At 41.0% G+C, this 21,031-nt stretch overlaps 1 protein-coding gene across 5 annotated transcripts in view; it reads left to right on the forward strand.

Annotated features, from left to right (window-relative positions):
- The window catches only part of ep400 (E1A binding protein p400), a 38,488-nt gene that overhangs the window by 856 nt on the left and 16,601 nt on the right, over nt 1-21,031 (forward strand). For 2 of the 5 annotated variants that reach the window (XM_078250191.1, XM_078250193.1), the window contains exons 2-29: nt 790-2,150; nt 2,254-2,361; nt 2,482-2,566; nt 4,599-4,993; nt 5,101-5,388; nt 5,809-5,994; nt 6,108-6,248; nt 6,360-6,438; nt 6,616-6,653; nt 6,755-6,812; nt 6,940-7,023; nt 7,438-7,551; nt 7,665-7,855; nt 7,937-8,114; nt 8,233-8,369; nt 8,468-8,637; nt 8,926-9,100; nt 9,231-9,367; nt 9,640-9,826; nt 10,300-10,469; nt 10,623-10,810; nt 12,851-13,153; nt 16,085-16,258; nt 17,408-17,560; nt 17,753-17,820; nt 17,990-18,279; nt 18,504-18,706; nt 20,548-20,717. In XM_078250191.1, coding sequence (XP_078106317.1) covers nt 825-2,150; nt 2,254-2,361; nt 2,482-2,566; nt 4,599-4,993; nt 5,101-5,388; nt 5,809-5,994; nt 6,108-6,248; nt 6,360-6,438; nt 6,616-6,653; nt 6,755-6,812; nt 6,940-7,023; nt 7,438-7,551; nt 7,665-7,855; nt 7,937-8,114; nt 8,233-8,369; nt 8,468-8,637; nt 8,926-9,100; nt 9,231-9,367; nt 9,640-9,826; nt 10,300-10,469; nt 10,623-10,810; nt 12,851-13,153; nt 16,085-16,258; nt 17,408-17,560; nt 17,753-17,820; nt 17,990-18,279; nt 18,504-18,706; nt 20,548-20,717 — 5,796 coding nt within the window. In that variant the 5' untranslated portion in view covers nt 790-824. The remainder of the gene's footprint in view (nt 1-789; nt 2,151-2,253; nt 2,362-2,481; nt 2,567-4,598; nt 4,994-5,100; nt 5,389-5,808; nt 5,995-6,107; nt 6,249-6,359; nt 6,439-6,615; nt 6,654-6,754; nt 6,813-6,939; nt 7,024-7,437; nt 7,552-7,664; nt 7,856-7,936; nt 8,115-8,232; nt 8,370-8,467; nt 8,638-8,925; nt 9,101-9,230; nt 9,368-9,639; nt 9,827-10,299; nt 10,470-10,622; nt 10,811-12,850; nt 13,154-16,084; nt 16,259-17,407; nt 17,561-17,752; nt 17,821-17,989; nt 18,280-18,503; nt 18,707-20,547; nt 20,718-21,031) is intronic. The other 3 variants (XM_078250192.1, XM_078250196.1, XM_078250194.1) reach the window with 2 other exon arrangements.

Below are 21,031 nucleotides of genomic sequence, written 5' to 3' on the forward strand. Positions count from 1 at the left end.
TTACGTTAAAGATGTATCTTAATGTTAAAACATCTTAATATAAAACGTTAAGTGCTTACAAGGTGTATGTTCTAGTCCTAAATATAACATCCCTTCCTTACTTTGCTTTTAACACGCCCTCGCTGTAACGTTATAATAATGGGTGATGAAGTGTAGTGACCACCATTTGTTCTTTATATCTACATTACTTAGTGTAAATGCATGTGGAGCTCTTTATGTTTATGTATTTAAGATTGGTCATGTATAACAGTTTAATACAATAAGTGGGTGATGTGGAGAATATCATGATGTATGTCTTTTTATATCAAGATATTGGTGATTGAGTTAATTTTCTGTTGAATAAATTGAGAAATAGTTTGTATATAAAATAACAAGACCGGAATGTTGGTTTTAGATTAATCCAGTATAGACTACCTGTCAAATTAAGGGACAACACAATCATCATTATCACAATGGTGTAAAATCAAATGGGGGGGGGGGGAAGCGGACTCAACTACTGTCACGAATCATCACTGATGCACATTAAGTTGCAACACTGTGCATCCAGAGATATTAAAGGTTTTGCTTGGGTATAAACGATATGGCATAATCTCTTGACAGTTCACATATGCATATTGTCTGTATGTTTTATGGAGAACCTTATTTAAATTACAATTCTTTAATATGTTTAAAATCTGGGACCATGTTGAGTGACCTACCAGAAAAAGCCTTCTGTCCTTCTTCTTTTTTGGGTCACATTCAATAGGTAAAAATCACTTATTGTTGTGCTTTGCTGTGCCCTTTCTATAGATTATTGTGTTTAGACATAGTAACAGTGTCACGCAATGCACCATGGAAGTGGATCACAGAATATGCAACGACAACTTCAGAGATCCAAGTCTGTCAGTGGGGCTGAAGCAGAGGAGCAGCAGCAGCCCACCACCATGGCAGTCACACAGCAGCAAGCTACAGTTAACCACCCTCCATCTCCTGTGACCACATTTTCTTCTGCTCCCAGCCCTTCAGCTCCCCAGTCGCCCAATTATCAGATAATCATGAGTCGTAGCCCAGTCACTGGCCAGAACATGAACATCACATTACAAAATGTGGGGCAGATGGTGACTGGTAACCAGCAGATCACCCTAACCCCAGTTCCCATCCAGAACCCAGCATCCCCTGGCTTCCAGCATGCTACGCCTCAGTGGCGGTTTGAACATGCTCCATCCTCCTACATCCAGGTCACCTCACCTGTGCCCCAACCCTTGCAGCCCCAAAGTCCCACCCAGCACAGCCCAGTCCCTCTGCAAGGTGTGACAAGGCCAGGAGCACCTGCAACAGCATTGGGTGTGTGTGGACAGAGTCCAACACGATTTGTTGAAGCTGGTATGTTAGTGCGACAAATCAGTTTAGGCAGTCCATCGGGAAGTGGCCACTTTGTTTACCAGGAAGGGACAGGACTGGCCCAGATTGCCCAAGCCGCACCTGGCCAGATACAGCTGGCCTCTCCAGGAACACCAGGTTCTGTAAGGGAACGCCGGCTCTCTCAGCCTCACTCACAGACTGGAGGCACCATCCACCACCTCGGACCTCAAAGTCCTGTGGCCAGCGGTCCTGCTCTCCCCACTCTGGGCAGTCCTGGTCACATCACCACTTCCAACCTACCTCCACAGATCAGCAGTATCATTCAAGGACAGCTGGCACGCCCTATGATATTTGAGAAGACGTCGCAGGGTGTGGTTGCTGGAGTAGGAACCACAGCCACGGCATCATTCAGTATACCCTCCTCCATTCCACCGTCTAGCCCATCCCTCACCAGTCCAACCCAAGGGATCCCCAACAATCCTCTTGCACCCACCAGCATGTCTGTAGCCACTTTAAAGAAGCAGGCTCCCAAGAAGTTAGAGGAAATTGCTCCTTCTACTCCAGAGATTGCCCATCTGAGAAAACTGTGCCTGGAGCACAACACCAAGAAGATGGAGAGCTTGAAAGAAGTGTTCAAAGAATACCTGATTGAGCTTTTCTTTCTGCAGCACCTCCAAGGTAACATGATGGACTATGTAGCTTTTAAGAAGAAGCCCTGTGTTCCTTTGTATACTTACTTGAGACAGAACGACTTGGACCTTGAAGATGAAGAAGAAGAAGAAGAACAGTCTGAGGTCATTAATGATGAGGTATTACATTGGATCAAGTAGAAATTTTACGATTACAAAATTGGACGTTCTTTCATTTCATATAATGAATATTGTTCATCTTTCAAATCTGTGTCTTTTTCAGGTAAAGGTTGTTACTGGAAAGGATGGCCAAGCAGTGACACCAGTTGCCATAGCAACACAGCTTCCTCCCAATGTTTCTGCAGCTTTTTCTGTCCAGCAGCAGTTTCAGGTGATGGATACATGCTTGTTCGAGCACTTACTACAATGAAATGATCTATTGTTTATTTCTTAAATTCTATCGAGTATCTTTATTGCTAATCCCTCACTAATTCCTTGAGAGTTTTTGCAGGGACACCAAGGGGCTGTTGCTGGCACAATTACAAACCCTGGAGACATGGATGCCTTTAAGAGGCAACAGGCTATGGTGCAAGCAGGTAGGGCAAGGATCGTAGACTCCTGTCTCTCCTATGTTGCTTTGTTTCCTCCCTGTTTGCTTTATTTTCTGTTTGTTTTCTTTTCTCCCTCTAATTGCTTCTGCTTTTAGATATTTGGCATCCTCTACTAGCGCTTTGTGTTGAAGTCTTAACCCAAGGAAGGAGAGGTGACCTGTAAGGTCTTCCGAAGGTCATTGCTCTGTGCCGAGTGCTTTTTTTTGCGTTATGAGGGTATTGTGTGTTTTAAATCCCAGATCAGGCTAAGAGGTCCCGGATTGACGTTGGTCGCCATGGGCTGATTTTCCAGCATCCTGGTGTAGCTCTAGGATCACCTGGCGTTCCACTCCAGCAGCTTATGCCAACTGCGCAAGGTAGGAGTGCTACTACCAGGCCGTTCTGTGTTCTGTTCGATGCTGCTGGACGTATCCCCTTCCTCAAACTAAGGAGATTTAAAAAGTGAATCACAACATTCATCTTCTACAAACAAACTTCAAGCAGCATCAACAAACTTCTTCATCCATCTGCTGGATTTCTCAGCAGTCCACATGAAGTTCAGGCATAGCTGTACCAACACCAGCTCTCTCTCTGTCAGGATAAATGGGGAAGAAGACAATCCAAGTCTGAAGAAGAGTAGCCACTCAATGGGAAGATGCCATGTCTTATGATTTTCCTTTTTTGTTTTAACTTTTGATCACCCGTCGTTATCCATCTCTTCTTTTCTGAAGTTTGTTCCTGTTAGTCATCTTTATTTGGACAGACCTTCCCGTGCTGATGGATTTTCATCTTATTTGGAGGTGGATCACAGAAAGTGGGAACCCTGTGGCAATACATTCATTTTCCAATGGGTTTTGCTTGTTTTCCCATTTTATGAATCCACATGTCATGCTTCCTTTTGGTTTCCCATTGTCATTCCTTCACAAATCGTTTTCTCTCCGATTGTCCGTCCTTGCATCATCAACAGGAATACAAAGTCATCAATCTTCAATTCATTCTTTACATCTTCAAGAGTGTCTTTATTTATCTCATGTTCACATTTAGTTGATTTCCTTCCATGTTATTTCATGGCATTTTTATCTGACTTGGCTTCTTTCCCTCAGTCTAAGTAGGAGGGGGCTCATGTGGAGGAGTTGCATTCACGGAACAGGTTTTTTGCGATTGCGGTGGTATGGGTGTGTCAGGGCCAGGTGTTGATGGCGTCTAGGCAAGGTGGTGTGACGTGCAGGGAGGTAAGGCAGGTGCTGCTTTAGTGTGCACAGCTCCGCTCAGGCCTGCTGTCTGCAAGACCCCATGTGTGTCTTTTTGCTCACCTTTGTGCTTTGTCGCTATGTGAGGCATCCAGATGCCTTGGTTACGGCTAAAATTACATCGCTTCTTGCATGCCAATCATATGGTGTTTTTGTAAGTGTCTGCTCTTTTGTTTCCCTTTCTTCTCTCTATTATCAGATTATTATTATTATTATTATTATTATTCCTTTGTAACATTTCTATTCTTCCTCTCTAAAAACTTCTCTTATTGCACGTATAATTTTTGATGTTTTTAACCATATTTTCTCAACATTTGAAATGCAATATTGTGGTTTTGCATTAATCAAAGTAGTATTTTATTTGAGAGACATGTAGATTCTCACATTGATTTCCTTTATTCTGTAATCATTTTGCTGTATGACTCATTAGTTTCCGCTCTGACCATCAGGAAGTAGTACACTACTGTTGATTCATAAGAGTACATCTAGTTCAAGGTTCTGAGGAGCTCTCATAGCTGAAGCTCAAACTGTCATTTAAAATGTAAAACTGTTCTTTTATTATCTACTCGGTAGCTTAAAAAGATATAACTTGATTAAATGGGTCTCTCAAATATATATTGAGGGAAAGCTACCACTTAATGGCATTTAAAAGCTTTTTATTCAAGCGAGACATTTACAAAACACTTCACCTAAGATGCCAAGATTGTCAACTTGATTTTTACCATCTTTCTTTGTGTGCTTTCTATACCACCCCTTTCTTTGTCCTAATTTGGTTACCATGTGTACAGGCGGGATGCCGCCTACCCCTCAAGCGGTCCAGATTGCAGGACAGAAGCAGAACCAGCAACAATACGACCCATCCAAAGGACCTCCAGTGCAGAATGCAGCCAGCTTGCACACCCCTCCTCCCCAGCTGCCAGGCAGGTTGCCCCAAGGTGCCCTTCCTATGGCAGGCCTGTCCATGACACACTCTCAACAGGCTCAGTTAGTGGAGAACACAGCTCAGTCTGGTGGTCAGCTCCAGGCACAGGTGAAGGTGCAGGCAGGTGGGCCTGTCCTGGCCACAGTAAACCCACACACACAGCTCCAGGCCCAACTGCAGCAGCAGTTGCAGCCAGGTCTTCATCTCCAGTTGCAGCCCCAGCCGCAACAATCCCAGGCCATAATGCCGTCAGGACAAGTGGTCAGTCTGCCTTAAACCATGCAAATTAAGTTTTCATGTATGTTTTTGACTAAATGGTGAGACTGCAAATTGTCCTATTAAGAAATTGTTTTCTCCCTTCATTATAGACGGTGGCACTTGCTCGCCCTGGTACAGAATCGAACCAGCCAGTTCAGAGGATTATGACCAACTCAATATCCATGGCATCCTTGTCTCCTGTTCCCAATTCTGTTCCAACCCCCCATACTGCAAGTCCGCTCCGCCCCCTTGGCCTCAACATCAACCCAAGCACCCAATCCAAACTGACTGGCACCAATGGCATATCCACAGTCAAAATTGGTGGCTTTGGTCAAAGTGCGACCATGCAGTCCTCACAGGAGGGTTCTCAAGATAAGCAAGTTGAGCAGGCCAAACTGGTGAGTTCCCTTAGCACAGTGGTTCTTAAACTTTTTCTGCCAGGCCTCCCTCTGTTTACACTTATTGCTAGTAGTTTTAAAAAAAATGTTTTGTGTGTAAACGTCTGTTTCCCATGCCAATAAAGCCCCTTTCAATGAAATTGAGATCATGTTTCTCCGTGAAGGGGCGAGAGAAAAAGAGGGAGAGATGCGCAACCATCAGCAGTTTTTCTGCAAAGGTCAACGAGGCACAATGCAATTCGACTGGGAAATTGTCAGTCAGCTCCTTAGATTGAATTGTGTTCACCCCTACATATTTTCTTTGTTTTGGTAGTTGTGGTGTTTGGTGTAGCTTTATAGTCTGTAAAGCAGACGATAAAGTTGTTATTACAGTATGTATAATTTTAACTTCTGTTTGTTGTAACTGTTTCTATTTCCCAGGAGAGTCAAGTGCATCAGCGCATCTCGGAGCTAAGGAAGGAGGGCCAGTGGTCAGCCAGTAGGCTCCCCAAGCTTGTGGAAGCCTCACGTCCAAAGTCCCACTGGGACTACCTCCTGGAGGAAATGCAGTGGATGGCAGCTGACTTTGCCCAGGAGAGGAGATGGAAAGAAGCTGCTGCTAAGAAGGTATTGGCAGGCATTTATTGGGGAATTACACATCATCACAACAAAAGGAGGAGTCACTGCAGAAACTGTTTTCTTGTTGAAAGCCAAACTGTCTCAATGTGTCTCCACTACAGCTTGTTCGCACATGTGCCCGTTACCATCAAGAGCAGAAGAAAAGTGAAGAGAGGTCAAAGAAAGAAAGAGAAATTCATCTTCGTCACATTGCCAGCACAATTGCCCGAGAAGTGGAATTCTTCTGGTCAAACATTGAGCAAGTATGTTTATTCATTTATATATTTATATTTATTTCCTAATTATGAAACACTCATCATTTATAAATTATAACAGTGTTTTTACAAGTCTTAATCAGGTATTTCTTCTGTCAGGTTGTGGAAATTAAACTCCAGTTTGAAATTTATGAGAAGAGGCTAAAAGCACTCAGCTTACAGAAAGCCTCAGCCAAAGGTAGGTCCCACTGAGCAACTACCATAAATAAAATAAAACACAATACATTTGCTCTATATCATGAGCTTTTACTTTCCCACCCATTGGTTCCGGTTCAAAGCTAAACTGTGCTGATTTATCTTGCCTGTAACTACTTTTTTTAATAACTACATTTTTTGTAATGCACTTAAATTACAGTACCTGGTCATTCAGCAGGAGTTAAAGCTGATAAAGAGGTAGGTGCTGCACTGACACTAATGAATGACGATGCAAGTGCACCTATTGCATCTAATTTATATACATTTTTCATATATATATATATGTTTTCTTTTTAAAGGAGATGGCGACTTCAACTAAAAAAAGAAAATCAAGTTCGTCCTTGGTTGATGAACGTGGTATGTGTCAAACTATTGAAAAGATAATAACATGGATGTTTAAAGAGTTTGAACAGTTGCCTTTACTCTGCAGAATTATTTGCAACTTTTCATTATTTGTCTTTTCTTTTTCTTTTTTTTGTCCCAGATGAAGAGAGCACCATAGAGGAACAGGAGGCCATGGAGGGGGAAGCAGACCACAAAGCAGAGTTGGTTGACCTGGCCAAAGATGGTACTTATTTATTAAACTTCTTTGTCTATGTGAAGAGTTGGGATTACCTGGGCTACACAGCACACTGCTGGAAGTAGTGTTACCAACACGGACGTTTTGCAAAAAGTAACCTTATCTGAACAGAAAATTGCTGTATATGGACACAAATTGTGTTAATTAATGTAACATATTAATTATGTCACACATGCTTGTTAACAAACTTGCTATACGCTACTGTTGTCCATAATGATGAGTTAAACACACATTTGGTATTTATACTGTGAAAATATTCTTGGGCAATGTATCATTTTCAAATTACAAATTAAAAAAATATGACACTTTTTTTCCCCCCCTTAAATTTACCATACAAGTACCAGTATTACTTGTCTCTGTGTTTGTATTGCTTACTCAGATGCTTTTGTATTTGGCTTTCAGCTGAGATGCCTCTTGATGCTTTGAAGAAGCAGTATGCTGGCGCCTACATCGACAGCTTTGAGTGGCCTCAGCCTAGTCCTCATAGTGATGAGGATGGCATGGAAGAGACTGAAGGTGCCTTTTTGTAATTTAAAAAATGAAATTGTCATGTTCATCCTCATACCTGTTTTAGCTAATGGTTGTGAATGATGTGATGTCTGAAACAGTTGATATTCTTTACTTTCCAGAAACGGAGTGTCCTGCAGGCAGTCCACCTGAGGCAGTGTTGATTGACTCCCTGCTTAGTGTGGACCAGTACCGGGGTGCTGATAAAGCCACTTCCTCTGACTCTGATAGGAAGCCTGCCAGAGACATAGCGGAAGTGGCTGCTGCAACAGAGCTCATCCTGCCCAAGGGCAGCTTCAGGACCACTTCCTCAGTAAGACACACATGCGTGCACAAACACACAAAAGAAAAATATGCCTTTTATTATTTTTTCACTGATCTTTTATTTTACTAGACCCGCAACCCAGCTCCTTTTCTACTGCATGGGTCGCTGCGAGAGTATCAGCAAATTGGTGTGGACTGGCTGGTAAACCTTCACAAGAAACACCTCAATGGCATCCTTGCCGATGAGACGGGCCTCGGCAAGACTGTGCAGACAGTGGCTTACATGGCCCAATTAGCTGGCCAGGAGGGTATGCCTCTGTTAAACATGATTTTTTTAACAGTGAATATCGTTTTTATTTGTTTTTTCATTTATTGTTATTATGTAAATGAATGTCACAAAGACATAGTCATTTTTTTTGTCCACAGGCATCTGGGGACCCCACCTTATAGTAGTAAGGACGTGCAAGTTGCTAAATTGGGAGGTGGAGTTCAAGCGCTGGTGTCCTGGCCTTAAGATCCTTGTGTACCTTGGCAACAGAAGGGACCGCAGATCTAAGAGAATGGTATTTAAACAGCAAATATTATCAACATAAAAGGCCTTTTTTTTTCTTCTTCAATGAACGACTGTAAATGTGATTAAAAAATGATCTGATATCTACAGTGGTGGGGGGACGCCAACAGCTTCCATGTATGTGTGACATCCTACAAGTTGCTGATGAAAGACCAGAGTCATTTTCTGAGGAGAAGGTGGAGGCACCTTGTCCTAGACGAGGTGCAGCTCATCAAAAACATGACTCAGAAACACTGGGAAACAATCTTTGCTCTCAGAAGGTGAGCAGGGTGACGAACTTGATTATAATTTCAGTTTCTCAAAAATCAGGATTATAATTTTTCAGGTTTGTTAATTCATTTGTAATCTGTAATGTGAATCAGGGTTAACAAGCTTTTTTTGTTTTCCTGATGATCACAGCGCTAAGAGCTGTTAGGGAGTGACAGATGTCCATGTGCATATTTCCATGTCAGGGATTTTTGTCTTTCTTTGTGAAATAGCTTTTAAAATTCTGCCAGATGCTGAAGTACTTGACTAAGTGAGAGAGATATGTTTTGCGCATCTTGCAGTGAGCAGAGGATTCTCCTCATCAACACTCCTCTACAAAATACTCTAAAGGAGTTGTGGACCATGATCCACTTCCTTTTGCCAGGAATCACCAGGTCCTACTCGGACTTCCCTGTTAAGGCAGGCACAGACCAGAACCAGGACTACTGCCACAAACTGGTCATCCGTCTGCACAGGGTGAGTATAGCGCCTGCAAATTCCTCTGCCTATTAAACTGTGCCACATTAATATTCTGAAACATGATTGATTTCGTCTCACCTGCAATCCTTGCACCTTACATATGAAATGATCTTACTCCTAACTGTAGATGATCCAGCCTTTCATTCTGAGGCGCTCCAAAAGGGACGTAGAGAAACAGCTGCCCAAGAAGTACGAGCATATCCTAAAGTGCCGTCTCTCCACCAGACAGAAGAGTCTTTACGAAGATATCCTCACTCAACCAGGGTGAGATATTTGCTCCACATGCATAGTTATATTGTGATATTAGCGTAAGGTTTTCCCTGGCACTGAGAGTAATATTTGACCTTACTATGGATGATCTGGGCTTTACAACTACTAGAGTTTGAAGACATGCTAAAAATAGAATCCACACATTGTACTGTAACTCAGAGGATTTATAAATGAATCAAGGTGAAAGATACACATAATATTGGTTGCTTCTTTTTTTTTCTTCAACTGTTCATAATCATGTCTTCTGTCTTGGTGTGCTCCCCTAGAGCTCAGGAGGCACTGAAGACGGGTCATTTTGTCAGCGTGCTTCAGGTCTTGATGCAGTTGCAGCGAGTGTGTAACCACCCTGAGCTGGTGGCACCCAGAGAGACCAGCAGCTCCTACTTCTGCTCCTCTCTGCAATACAACGTCCCATCACTTGTGCTGGGAGCTCTTCAGAATGACTCAAGCAAGGTATACACTTGTTCTTTGCATTGCTGATGTGCACCAAGATGTTTGCTAGCCCTGTTGTGACCTTGTGAAATACCGTGGTTTATTGGTATCATTAGACAGACAAAGTGAGCTGTATTAAGACATGACTTTGGGCTCTGGCAACTTGTGATTGGCATTTGTCATTATTCTTTGTTTGAATTCATCTAATAATCCATAATACAGGTAATCATTGGTTTCTTCCTAGTTGAATACAATGTGCTCCCTTTTAATCCTTTTTACTTTTTCTATTTGTTTGCTTGTCTGTTTTTTGTTTGAGACCCTGCCTGTCTATCTTTTTTTAATGTTACATAATTCCTTCTTCTTGGTTTTTGAAACTTGTGCATATGTTGAATTTGTTAAAATGTGATTATTAGTTTAAAAAAAAAATAAAAAAATCATAATCAGTCTGCAATGATCCACTTCTCCTCTTGTCTTTTATCTCATTATTCTCTTAGATCGCAAACATGTCCATTTTTGATCTGATCAATAATGAGAACAGACTGACTCGGTATCAGACTGAAGAGGCGGTACCTAAACTAAAGATCACTCAGCAGCTCATAGAGGAGATCCACAATGCTCCAGAACCACTGCCACGACCCAAGCCATGTCCAATAAAACCCATGAGGTCAGCAATAAAATCTCCAAATATCCAAGTAACTTGTCGTGATTGATTGGGAGATCCATGGACATTTTCAAATTGCTCTGAAATGTAAACCTATTATTGTAATATTGATATTCTGGCATCAAAACAACGATCATTTAATTTTTGTCTGATTAGGTTGTTCCAGTCAGTGCAGTATGGGACAAAGCCAGAAGGTCGCCTGGCTGCCATCCCGAGTGCAGCAGGCCAACGTCCTCTAACAAGTTCTCCCGCTACTAGCACCTCCGTTTCCACCACCAACCAGTCAGCCCAGGCCAGGGGCAAATCCCCTGTCACCACTGCAACTACTACAGCCACTTCTCATGGTAAGACCATTTTAGGAGTAGTACTCTGTAAAGGACAGGACATTTTTGTTTTTACAGTGGGTGAAGGATTCCAGATGGTGTCCTCTAACATCAAACTGTAAAAGACAAACTGAACCACCCATAGCTGTTTTGTTGGTGCCTTAACTAGTGTGTAATGTGCTTATACTAGTTAGCTTACACTAGTTACCTTGTGTTAGATATTGTGTTATGCTTCCTGATTGTGACACTGTTTTGGATTTAAATTAACCTGATTTACTTTGTCATGCTTAAAAAAAAATCCAGGCAGTGCCCATACTGTCATATGTTGTTATTCCGAGTGTTTGCAGCACATTTTAAAAAACATATACAGTGTGTACATATTTATGCACAGTGCTGCAAATTTTAAAGATCTGGTTCTCTTTCTACAACTCTATGGAGAGGTTTGGGACACCCTCACTGGTAGGCCTGCACGATATTTTTTTTTTCTCCCTGCGATATATATTGCGATTTGTTATGTATGACAAATTTTTACAAGAGGACATAAATAGCCCTATTTAGAAATACTAAATCATTCTCAACTACTGGGGTGATTTTGTAGGGGAGTGCATCTACAAAGAAAATAAAAATGAAAAAGGAAATTTTCTTATGTGAACCAGTCTTTGTTGAACTTTAATGCTTTAGAAAGTGCTCTTCTGAAGTGATTTTGGAGAAGGGAAATTAGGAAGAAATACACTGGTTGACTGACATGACACCATTGTATTCATATAATATCAATCCAGGCTAAAGTGAATATTAATAATGCATGCATGTTGCTTCCTCTAAATTTCAGGTTGTGGTCGACTAGTGGGGCCTGCTTTGGTTGTTTGATGAATTGATTAAAATAGATCATGATTGGTGGTTTGCTGTGCATGCAGAGCCTGCATGTCACACTCTTCAACAAACTGTGTATCCAAGAGCACCTAAATCAGTGTAAATGACGTTATATCAGAAACAGACTGCTGTTGTAGATTAGTGTTATGTTTCCAGCGTCGCAGCTCCGAACCATAATGTTAGTTGGGACAGACGCCTTGTTTCTTTAGGCTAACTATGTTAGCTTTAGCCTGGCTGGTAGCAGCTTTCTGCGGTGAAAAATGGCCGGGATATGTCGTGATTACGTTGCATTAATCAGGTGATTTAGTTTGTCTTTGCAGCGAACATAAAACACTGACTACTGTAGCTTCACTACCCATGGAAAAGCATGTACATCACTGTGTCAGCGGCAGCTGCCGCTTACGGTACTTTTCTACACACGGGAGAGCCTCACTTCCCATAACAATTGGTTTAGATTTATACTTCCATGCAGCACATAATGTTAGCACAGCCAGGATATAATGAAAGAAGCAACAGTCAGTTGCCGACTTGGTCAGATTTAGCAACTTTTTAGACCCTAATTTATTTCAAAAAAGCCACTAGCAACAAATTTGGCAACTTTAGGTTTCAGGGTAAAGGCGAGATGTATTAATTGTAATTCATATTCATTCATGCTGCTCAGTGAAATCACAGTCCACGGCTCTTCTGCCAACAGCACGGGGTCTCTCTCCCTCTCCCCTTTAGCCGTGGGCAGCAGGCAGTTATGGCCTCTAAGCTTTATGCAAATGAGCGTATGATGTCTCCTGGTGACTTTTTTAGAGAGTTTTGGAGCTAATCCTAGCTACTTTCATTGGAAAAGAGTTGGCAGCACTGGCAGCAGTTATAGTAAACCTTACAGATGAAGAGCTGCAGGCAAAAGGCACTTAATGCAGTTTAGATGATGTTTGGCTGCCACTGAATAAACCCACACAGATGGAACTAATGCTCTAGAGATACACAATTACCGTCACACCAACTTTGTCAATCAAATTGTAAGCAGGGATTAATCTGTCCATTAATAATCAATAACATCTCTAATCCTGCTTGCTCTGTTGGCCCACTACTGCGGAGTGATTTATATGGAGGAAATTGTTTGATCGTACTGATGATTTGACTAAATATTGGGTTACCCCTAACATGTAGTCCCATACCCCATTGCCTTGTGCTTCACAGCGGTTGGAACAGCTACTCAGAGAGCCCAGACTACACCTCCTGTCAGCAGCAGCAGCAGCAACACTGCCTCCTCCACTGTAGCCTCCTCTGGGAACAGTGGCATTGGACAGCATGTGTTGGGGGCTTCCTCTGTGGCCTTGGGCCAGACCTTAGCTGGCACAGTTGTGGGATCTATAGCTCCCATCAGTCAGCCTGCATTAGCACAGGTCCCCAGGCCAGCTCTAGCCCCCAGCCATGCCATCCAGCCCAGCTTACTGTCCCAGAGGCTGGTTCTTACATCTCAGGCCCAGGCACGGTTGCCTAGTAAGTGGCCTCCCCTTCCTCTTAGCGTTTCCCCTCCACCTCTGGCACAACAGTATGGGCTGCTTACACTGAGGCCTTTACTTGGGGCACTGCTGATATGTGTTCAGTCTTCACTAATCCAGAGAAATGGCTTCGTACATAGTCTCAAACTTGCAATGGTAGCAGCACTGGTGGTGCAGCAATTGTGGTCATGGTAGAGATGCCATGTATCAATAGTTAATACAACTCGTGATAATAATAAAAAATAAAAAAAAAAGCTCCCCATAAGATTAGAGCTGTAGCCATATCAGCAGCATCTCCACAGCCTCAGCATTCTCCAATTTCTTTCTCGAAACCTGCATGTACACTACGAACGACCCACTTGTGTTATACCACACATCACTACACTATTTAACTTAATTATTATGTCCTCCCCCTCCTTTTAATATTTTTTTTCCTCCCAGTTTACTAATATTCTTTTGTCTCTTGTATCAGCCCAGCTGCAGGAAGAAATCCCAAAGCTTTGGTTGTGTTGTTTTGTTTTTTTTCTTTGCTAATGTTATGATTGCACTCTGATGTTGAGCGGCACTGCAAAGCATGTGGAAATGGTCCCACAAATTGTCAACCCTTTCCGCCTCAAATGTGAACAGAGAAAACTTTTCAGTAACAGTGCACAGTATTCAAATATATAAAAAGGAAAACAATTTTTTTGGTTTTGTTTCAAAAATTCCAACTTTGTGTGTTTGTGTGAACTAAGGTTGCTGAAACCCTTTGAATTAGGGCTTGGGTATTGTCACTGATTTCCTGAATCAATTTGATATCAATTCACAAGGTCCCAATTTGATTATTTTTTCGATTCAATAACATTTTGATTAGGGATATTTCAGTTGCAAAACCAATTTTGCTTGGATATGAAAGAGATTCTACAATTGAACAAGGTTCCCTCTAACCTGTTGCATTATTAAAAGTATTAATGTTTACATTAAGAATTGACCCCAAGGTAGTTGCATTAATGTACTTTTTATTTAACATAAACACTCTACAGCAGTCAACACAATAAAGTGCAACTCTACAGACTCTACACTCAGTATTTATTGAGTGACATTTCATTCAGATATATTGATATATTTCACCATGCCAGTTTTTTCCCTCGCCAAAATGTAGACCCAAATTTGGACCCTTCCCGACAAGCTAGCATAGCATAGTTGGTACCAATGTATTTCTTAGGTCTTCTTGTTTCATATAATACAGACAGAGATTGATCTTGGATTTTTTGAATCAATATCGGATCATTTGATTTTTTTAAAACCCGGCCCTAATGCAATTCTTGAAGAACACTTTTTACTTACCGTTGTAGCCCAGTAGGTACATTTTGTGATAATGTGTGAGCATATATCAGTGATTTGAAACTTGACTGAATGATTCATGCACACTAAGGCAATGTTCACACTTGGTGTCTTTTTTTCTGTTTTCTTTTTTTTAAGCTGCCAGCATCTGTTTTACATTATAATCCTATGGAGTAAACCACATTTTCAAAAAAGTTCTGAATGCTTTTTAAATGCGACCGCCAATGTTTTTTTCTGCAGCTCAGAGCATCTTTTTGAAGTTAAAAAAATAACTTTTCTAAAAAAAAAAGCTTTTTGACAGCTGACCAACAACAAGCGGAGTTGCGAGACCTGTCGTTTCTGTAACAACAAGAAAAAATGGAGAAGCTCGCTCTACAGCTTTGTTTTTATCTAGCACCGCTCCACATCTCGGATACTGTAGCAGTAGCTGTTGTTATAGCAAGAAAAGACGCTCTCGGAGGCTTTTTGGAACCAAAACGCTCCCATCTTTTTTTTTTTTTCCCAAAGCGCCCTAGTCAACTTTTTCTTGTCAAAAAAGACTCCAAGTGTTGGAGCGGACTCTAGCTCACCCAGTAAGAGCATTCGCCCCGAATCCGACCTGCTGCCCTTTGCTGCGTGTCATCCCCCATCTCTCTCCCCCTTTCCTGTCTATCCACTGTCACTGTCTAATAAAGGGAAAAGCCCTCAAAAAATAATCTTAAAAAAAAAACAAAGTGTGATCATGGCCTAATATCTTATGCCCACTAATTAGCAATGTGTACCTTTTATGAATACTTCATACAGTTTATAACTTGTGTGTGTGAATTAACATAATCTACATAAACAATCTATTAAGGGATGCTAAAAATAACTGTTGTTTAACAGCCAAAACCCAAAGTATATCCAAAATATATATGAGCTATTTAGTTTGTCCACAGCCTGGAAACTTTTACCGGGTGCAATTGTCACTGCATATACACAGCACGGTGTGTTGTCATCAATATTACTAATTTGTGCACACATATTGTCAAATACATTTTCTCTGATATCTGCTGGGCTCTGGACATTTCAATTATTAAAATTATTATTTGTGCATTTCTTTTTCTTCACAATGCAATTGATATTTTCAATAAACATTCTTAAATGTACAATCAAACATTTCAGTTTACTAATATCTTTGAGTACTTTTTGATGGCTTATAGTAATTGTTAATTAAAATTGGCACGGTACTGATAAATACACTGCCAGGCAGAGGTTTCCTTACACTTTTAATTAACAGGATATCATTGTTTGACACCAATCCCTAAGTATACTTTTTTGAAAAGGCATCAATTGCAGTGCATTATGTGTATGTTTCAAGCTCTCTGTATCACCTGAGGATTGTCCTTACAGCCATTTTCTTTCCCCTTCAGGGTTTGTAAAAGTAGGAGCTGCTATGGTTCTGTTGTGGAGGACGACTGTACTCGTTCCACTGATTAATCCACCCTGGTTCTGCATGTCTTGTCTTTTTTTTTCACCCTTTAACTAACTGATGATATATTGTTTCTTAAAATGTCAGACATTTCAGCTGACTTTATTATAATGCTGTCTTTGATTTATTGTTGTCTGTTTTTTCTTTCCATTGAAGGTGGAGATGTGGTGAAGATTGCCCAGCTGGCCAACATTGCAGGCAGTCAGAATCGTATCTCCCAGCCAGAGACTCCTGTCACTCTGCAGTTTCAGGGTAACAAGTTCACTTTGTCCCCCAGCCAGCTCCGCCAGCTCACCACCGGACAGCCCTTGCAGCTCCAAGGTACACTCGGTAATGTACATCCCATTGTCACACTTTATCCCAACATAATTCTTTCATTTGATGTCCAATTAGCTGCTCAGTTGTAGCACACTAAACAGCATGTAAATGTACCTGCAAATGTCACTTTGGTCTGTTTAGGTTTTGGTGTGGTCATTACTCTTTAATACAACTAACACCATGCTGTCTGTCTGAATGAATAATGGTGGATGAATAATTTCTTTGTCATCATGTATTTTAGAGATTTAGAGATACTGGTATCGGTATCGGCTCCGATACTGTCTAAAACGCTGGTATCGGGAAGTACTGGAGTTCATGCACCGAGCTGATACCACGTAATAAAGCCCTAAAGAAAATCTACGTTAAAGTAGTTTATTTATGTTTTTTTTCCGTTATAACTGACTGTCAAACTGCAGAATAAAAGAAAGTTCTGTGGCGTTCATTGTTCATGTTTCACAAAGAGTTTAACCTGAGCCAGACCGACAACAAAGATAGAAATAATATCACATCCATACAGGGATAGTAGTATACAGTTGTTAAAACATAATAAAATATATGACACACTGGTATCGGATCGGTACTCGGTATCGGCCGATACGCAAGTTCAGGATATCAGAATCGGTATCGGGAAGCAAAAAATGGTATCGGGCCATCTCTAATGTATTTTTTTGTTTGTTTTGTCAATGTATATGTCACCATTATGTGTACCTTTTTTATGTATAGTGAATGAGTGTTGTATGACTGCTGGCTGTCTCTATGTTAGTCCTATGATACCTGCCTAGGGACTGCAGATGAAAAGTTATTTTTACTAATTCTGGCATATTTACATGGTGTTTTTATACAACAATGTTCATAAATATGCATGGTCCCTATCAAATAAATCAATAAAATAAAACAATAAAAAATAAATGACATGTAGGCTACAGCACAATGACTTTGATTTCAGTTGGACTTTATATGTCAGTAGTTTTAATCGTGTTGCAATTTCCTTTATGTACTTCCTCAATGTAAAACCTCAATTCTGATAGCATCAAAGTTGTTTTATTTTTCACATTTATTTTAATGGACAAGTGGGTCTTAACTGCCACTCTAGCTAGTGTTAGGTTGTTGTTTTTTAAGGTGTCTCTTATATTTGTTGCTTAATGTGTGTCATGGATTTAGGCAACATCCTGCAGATTGTGTCAGCTCCAGGGCAGCAGATCATCAGGCCCCAGGGATCCATGGTAATGCAAACAATGCCACAAGCTGTCCCTGCCACCAACGCCTCAGCTACACCTGGCACACCTCATCCTACCCTGTCAACAGCCCAACAAGGTAACTCACTCACAGTGAAGATATTGCATTATCATCTCTGATTAATCAGTCCATCTCTTAATCACTTATTTAGTAACATCATCTAGTACCAATATTATAATAATGTTCTAAGTTAATAGTCACATTTGCAATAGCACTGCTTTTGTAAATTGATAGAATTGATTCTTCTATTGACGTATATTTCTTTTTAAGCATTGGGTTTAACTACAAATGCCACATCAGCTCCCAAGCTCACTACTGCATCTCATGCTGGTTCTCAGGTCAGTACATCTCTTTTAAGCCAAGTCATATTTTCAATGTCCGGTTTCACTTTTTTAATAATCTGAATTCAAAGTATTTTACAGCATGCAAACAACAATCATTCAACCATTTTTCTAATGAAAATAAATAATAGTGGTTGGTTGTACCATCTCTCACTGTAATGTTCAGGAGTCTTCAGAAGAAAAGACTCAGCAGCTGAAGGAGCGTTTGAGCCGCCTGTTTGAAGCAAACGAACGACGCTGTAGCCGCAGAGTGTTGTATGGTTCAGACTTGCTGCAAGCTTGCACTTTGAGCACAGAGCCTGGTCACTCTGCCCTGACTGCTGGAGGCTGGAAGTGGGTGGGCAGAGAGAGCTGCCTCAGGGCCCAGAGAACCTGCGTGGCTACCACCTCCACACTACAGTCCACTCTGCTCTCTGTGGAGGACCGCCTGGACGCTGCCAACAGCCTTATCAAGAGGTATTTCAGCTCAGTATTGAAACCTCCTTTAGTCTATACTGCACATGTTGTTTGAAGCCATCACAAAAAAAACAACTTTATGCAGTATTAAAAATAATCACAATCTCTACCACCGTCTTGTAAAAGAAATTTACAACTTACCCAAGAGGCTTTTATGACAATGAAATTCCACGTTTTAGTTCATAATCCAAATAATGATCTGATTGATTATTGTCATGTTTTAGGCTGGTATGTGTGATGCCTCCAGCTGTAGCCCCACCTCCTCACCTGTACGCAGCCAATCCCCCGGTGCCCTACAGCCTTGAGCAGAAGTCCCTTCACCGTCGGCTACAGAAGGCCTCTGCCCCCCACAGTGCTGACATCCACCACTTGGCACCCAGGCATCTTCTACGTTTTTCTGACCTGCAGCTAATGCAGATGGATTCAGGTTAGCGCAGCACCTTTTTTGATAATGTTTTATATGCAGCAAGCTGAGACGGCAAAATGTACAGTGGCACTCATAAGTTTATGAACCCATGACTAAAAAGACGAATAAAAAAAATCATCTTTTGGAAATTGATCTTAATGTCTTAATTAAAAAAATGAGGAAAAATCCAACCTTTAAGGACACCAATTTTCTTTGTGTATCGTAAATAAATAAATGTTCTTCCTTAAAATACAGGAGGCATAAGTAAGTACACCTCTATGTTAAAGGAACACACCAACTTATTTGGACTTTAGCTTTTTCACCGTAACCCCCAGAGTAAGACAAGTCGATACATACCCTTCTCATCTCCGTGCGTGTTGTAACTCTGTCCGACTGCTCCACCGGTAGCTTAGCCTAGCACGGATCCTGAAGGTAATCGGTTCCAACTAGCCTACTGCTCCGAATAAGTGACAAAATAACTCCAACATGTTCCTATTTACATGTTGTGATTTGTATAGTCACAGCGTGTACAAATAACAAGGTCACATGAGACACAACCATCTTCTAACCGTATATAAACTGGGAACTATAGTCTCAGAAAGGCAAAGCAGTACTACTTCTGCTACTTTGGCGGAGTGATATGCTTGCAGCACCTGAGAAGCCCCGAGCAGAGAGTAGCGATGCTTCGCCTTTCTTTCTGTGTTATTTTGTCACTTATTCGGAGCAGTAGGCTAGTTGGAACCGATTACCTTCAGGATCCGTGCTAGGCTAAGCTACCGGTGGAGCCGTCGGACAGAGTTAGAACACGCACGGAGATGAGAAGGGTATGTATGGACTTATCTAACTCTGGGGGTTACGGTGAATAAGCTAAAGTCCAAATAAGTCAGCGTGTTCCTTTAAATTCCCATAGAGGCAGGCAGACTTTTATTTTTAAAAGCCAGTTATTTCATGGATCCAGGATACTATGCATTCCCTTGGCCTTTTGGAATTAAAATAGCCCCACATCATCACAAACCCTTCACCATACCTAGAGACTGGCATGGTTTTATTTCAGTTAGCCTAATAGCTGGTTTGATTTGCATTGAGAGATGATTTTATGGAAAGTACCCCATGTCAATCTCTAGGTATGGTGAAGGGGATGTGATGATGAGGGGCTATTTTAATTCCAAAGGCCAAGGGAACTTTATCAGGCTCATAGTATCCTGGATCCATGAAATAACTGGTCTTTAATAATAAACATCTGCCTGCCTCTATGGGAATTTAACATAGGGGTTATGCCTCCTGTATTTTAAGGAAGAACATTATTTATTTACGATACATTATTCATTCACAAAAAGAAAATTGCTGTCCTTAAAGGTTGGATTTTTCCTCATTTGTTTTTAATTAAGGCATTTAGATCAATTTCCAATTTTTTATTTCTCTTTTTAGTCAACTTTAGCATGGGTTCATAAACTTATGAGTGCCACTGTATGAATAACTACAAGTTAACTAATATGTATCATATGTAAGAAAAACACCACTGTTATCCCTCTGCCTACACAGGGTGAATGACTCATCCCACATTTGGCTTAGTGTACATTTCTTCAAATCAAGAAAATAGGCTCTCTATACAAATCCATCTCTTGTACACAGTAAATGCACAATATTTAAATATAATTAAAAAGACCAATGTAAATATTGTAAAACCTGCTGGGATTACTAAGAAAAATGCACCTGTTAATTTGTGCACATTTTACTCTTTATAGTTATTATAACTATACAACTAAAATAAACTTCTCTGCAGCTGAGTTAAACCCTTGCTGAAACACCAAATATCTGACCATGCTAAGTGTAAGAACTTTTGATATTTTTCTTTTCCAAAGGTAAACTGGAAGCTCTTGCCATTCTGCTGCAGAAGCTTAGGTCAGACAGCCGCCGTGTCCTCATCTTTACACAGATGGTGAAGATGCTAGACATCCTGGAGGCCTTCCTAGATTACAGGCAACTCACTTATGTGCGGGTCGATGAAAGCTTCACTCCTGACGAACGACAGGTAAAGTAATTGGCACCGCTTCTGAATATCCATACCAACTATTGTCATAGAGAGCGATGGGGCCAGTTCTTGGCAAGCATGTGTCATGAAGGGTGTAGGGATGCAGCTATCGATTATTTTAGTGATCAAGTTTTCTACCGATTGTTCCATCGATTAATCGGATAAGAAATACTTCTGCTTTATAGTAAACAGCAATCGTAAATATACAAAAGAGAGGTTTCCTTTTTAGAAAAAGCTAAATTTGTATTGCCTAAATTGCATACAAAAACAGGGATAAATGCTAATATTTTAAGCACTGGCCGCATGGGCCACCA

This window comes from Sander vitreus, chromosome 5 (genome assembly GCF_031162955.1).
Source record: "Sander vitreus isolate 19-12246 chromosome 5, sanVit1, whole genome shotgun sequence".
Classification (NCBI taxonomy): Eukaryota; Metazoa; Chordata; class Actinopteri; order Perciformes; family Percidae; genus Sander; species Sander vitreus.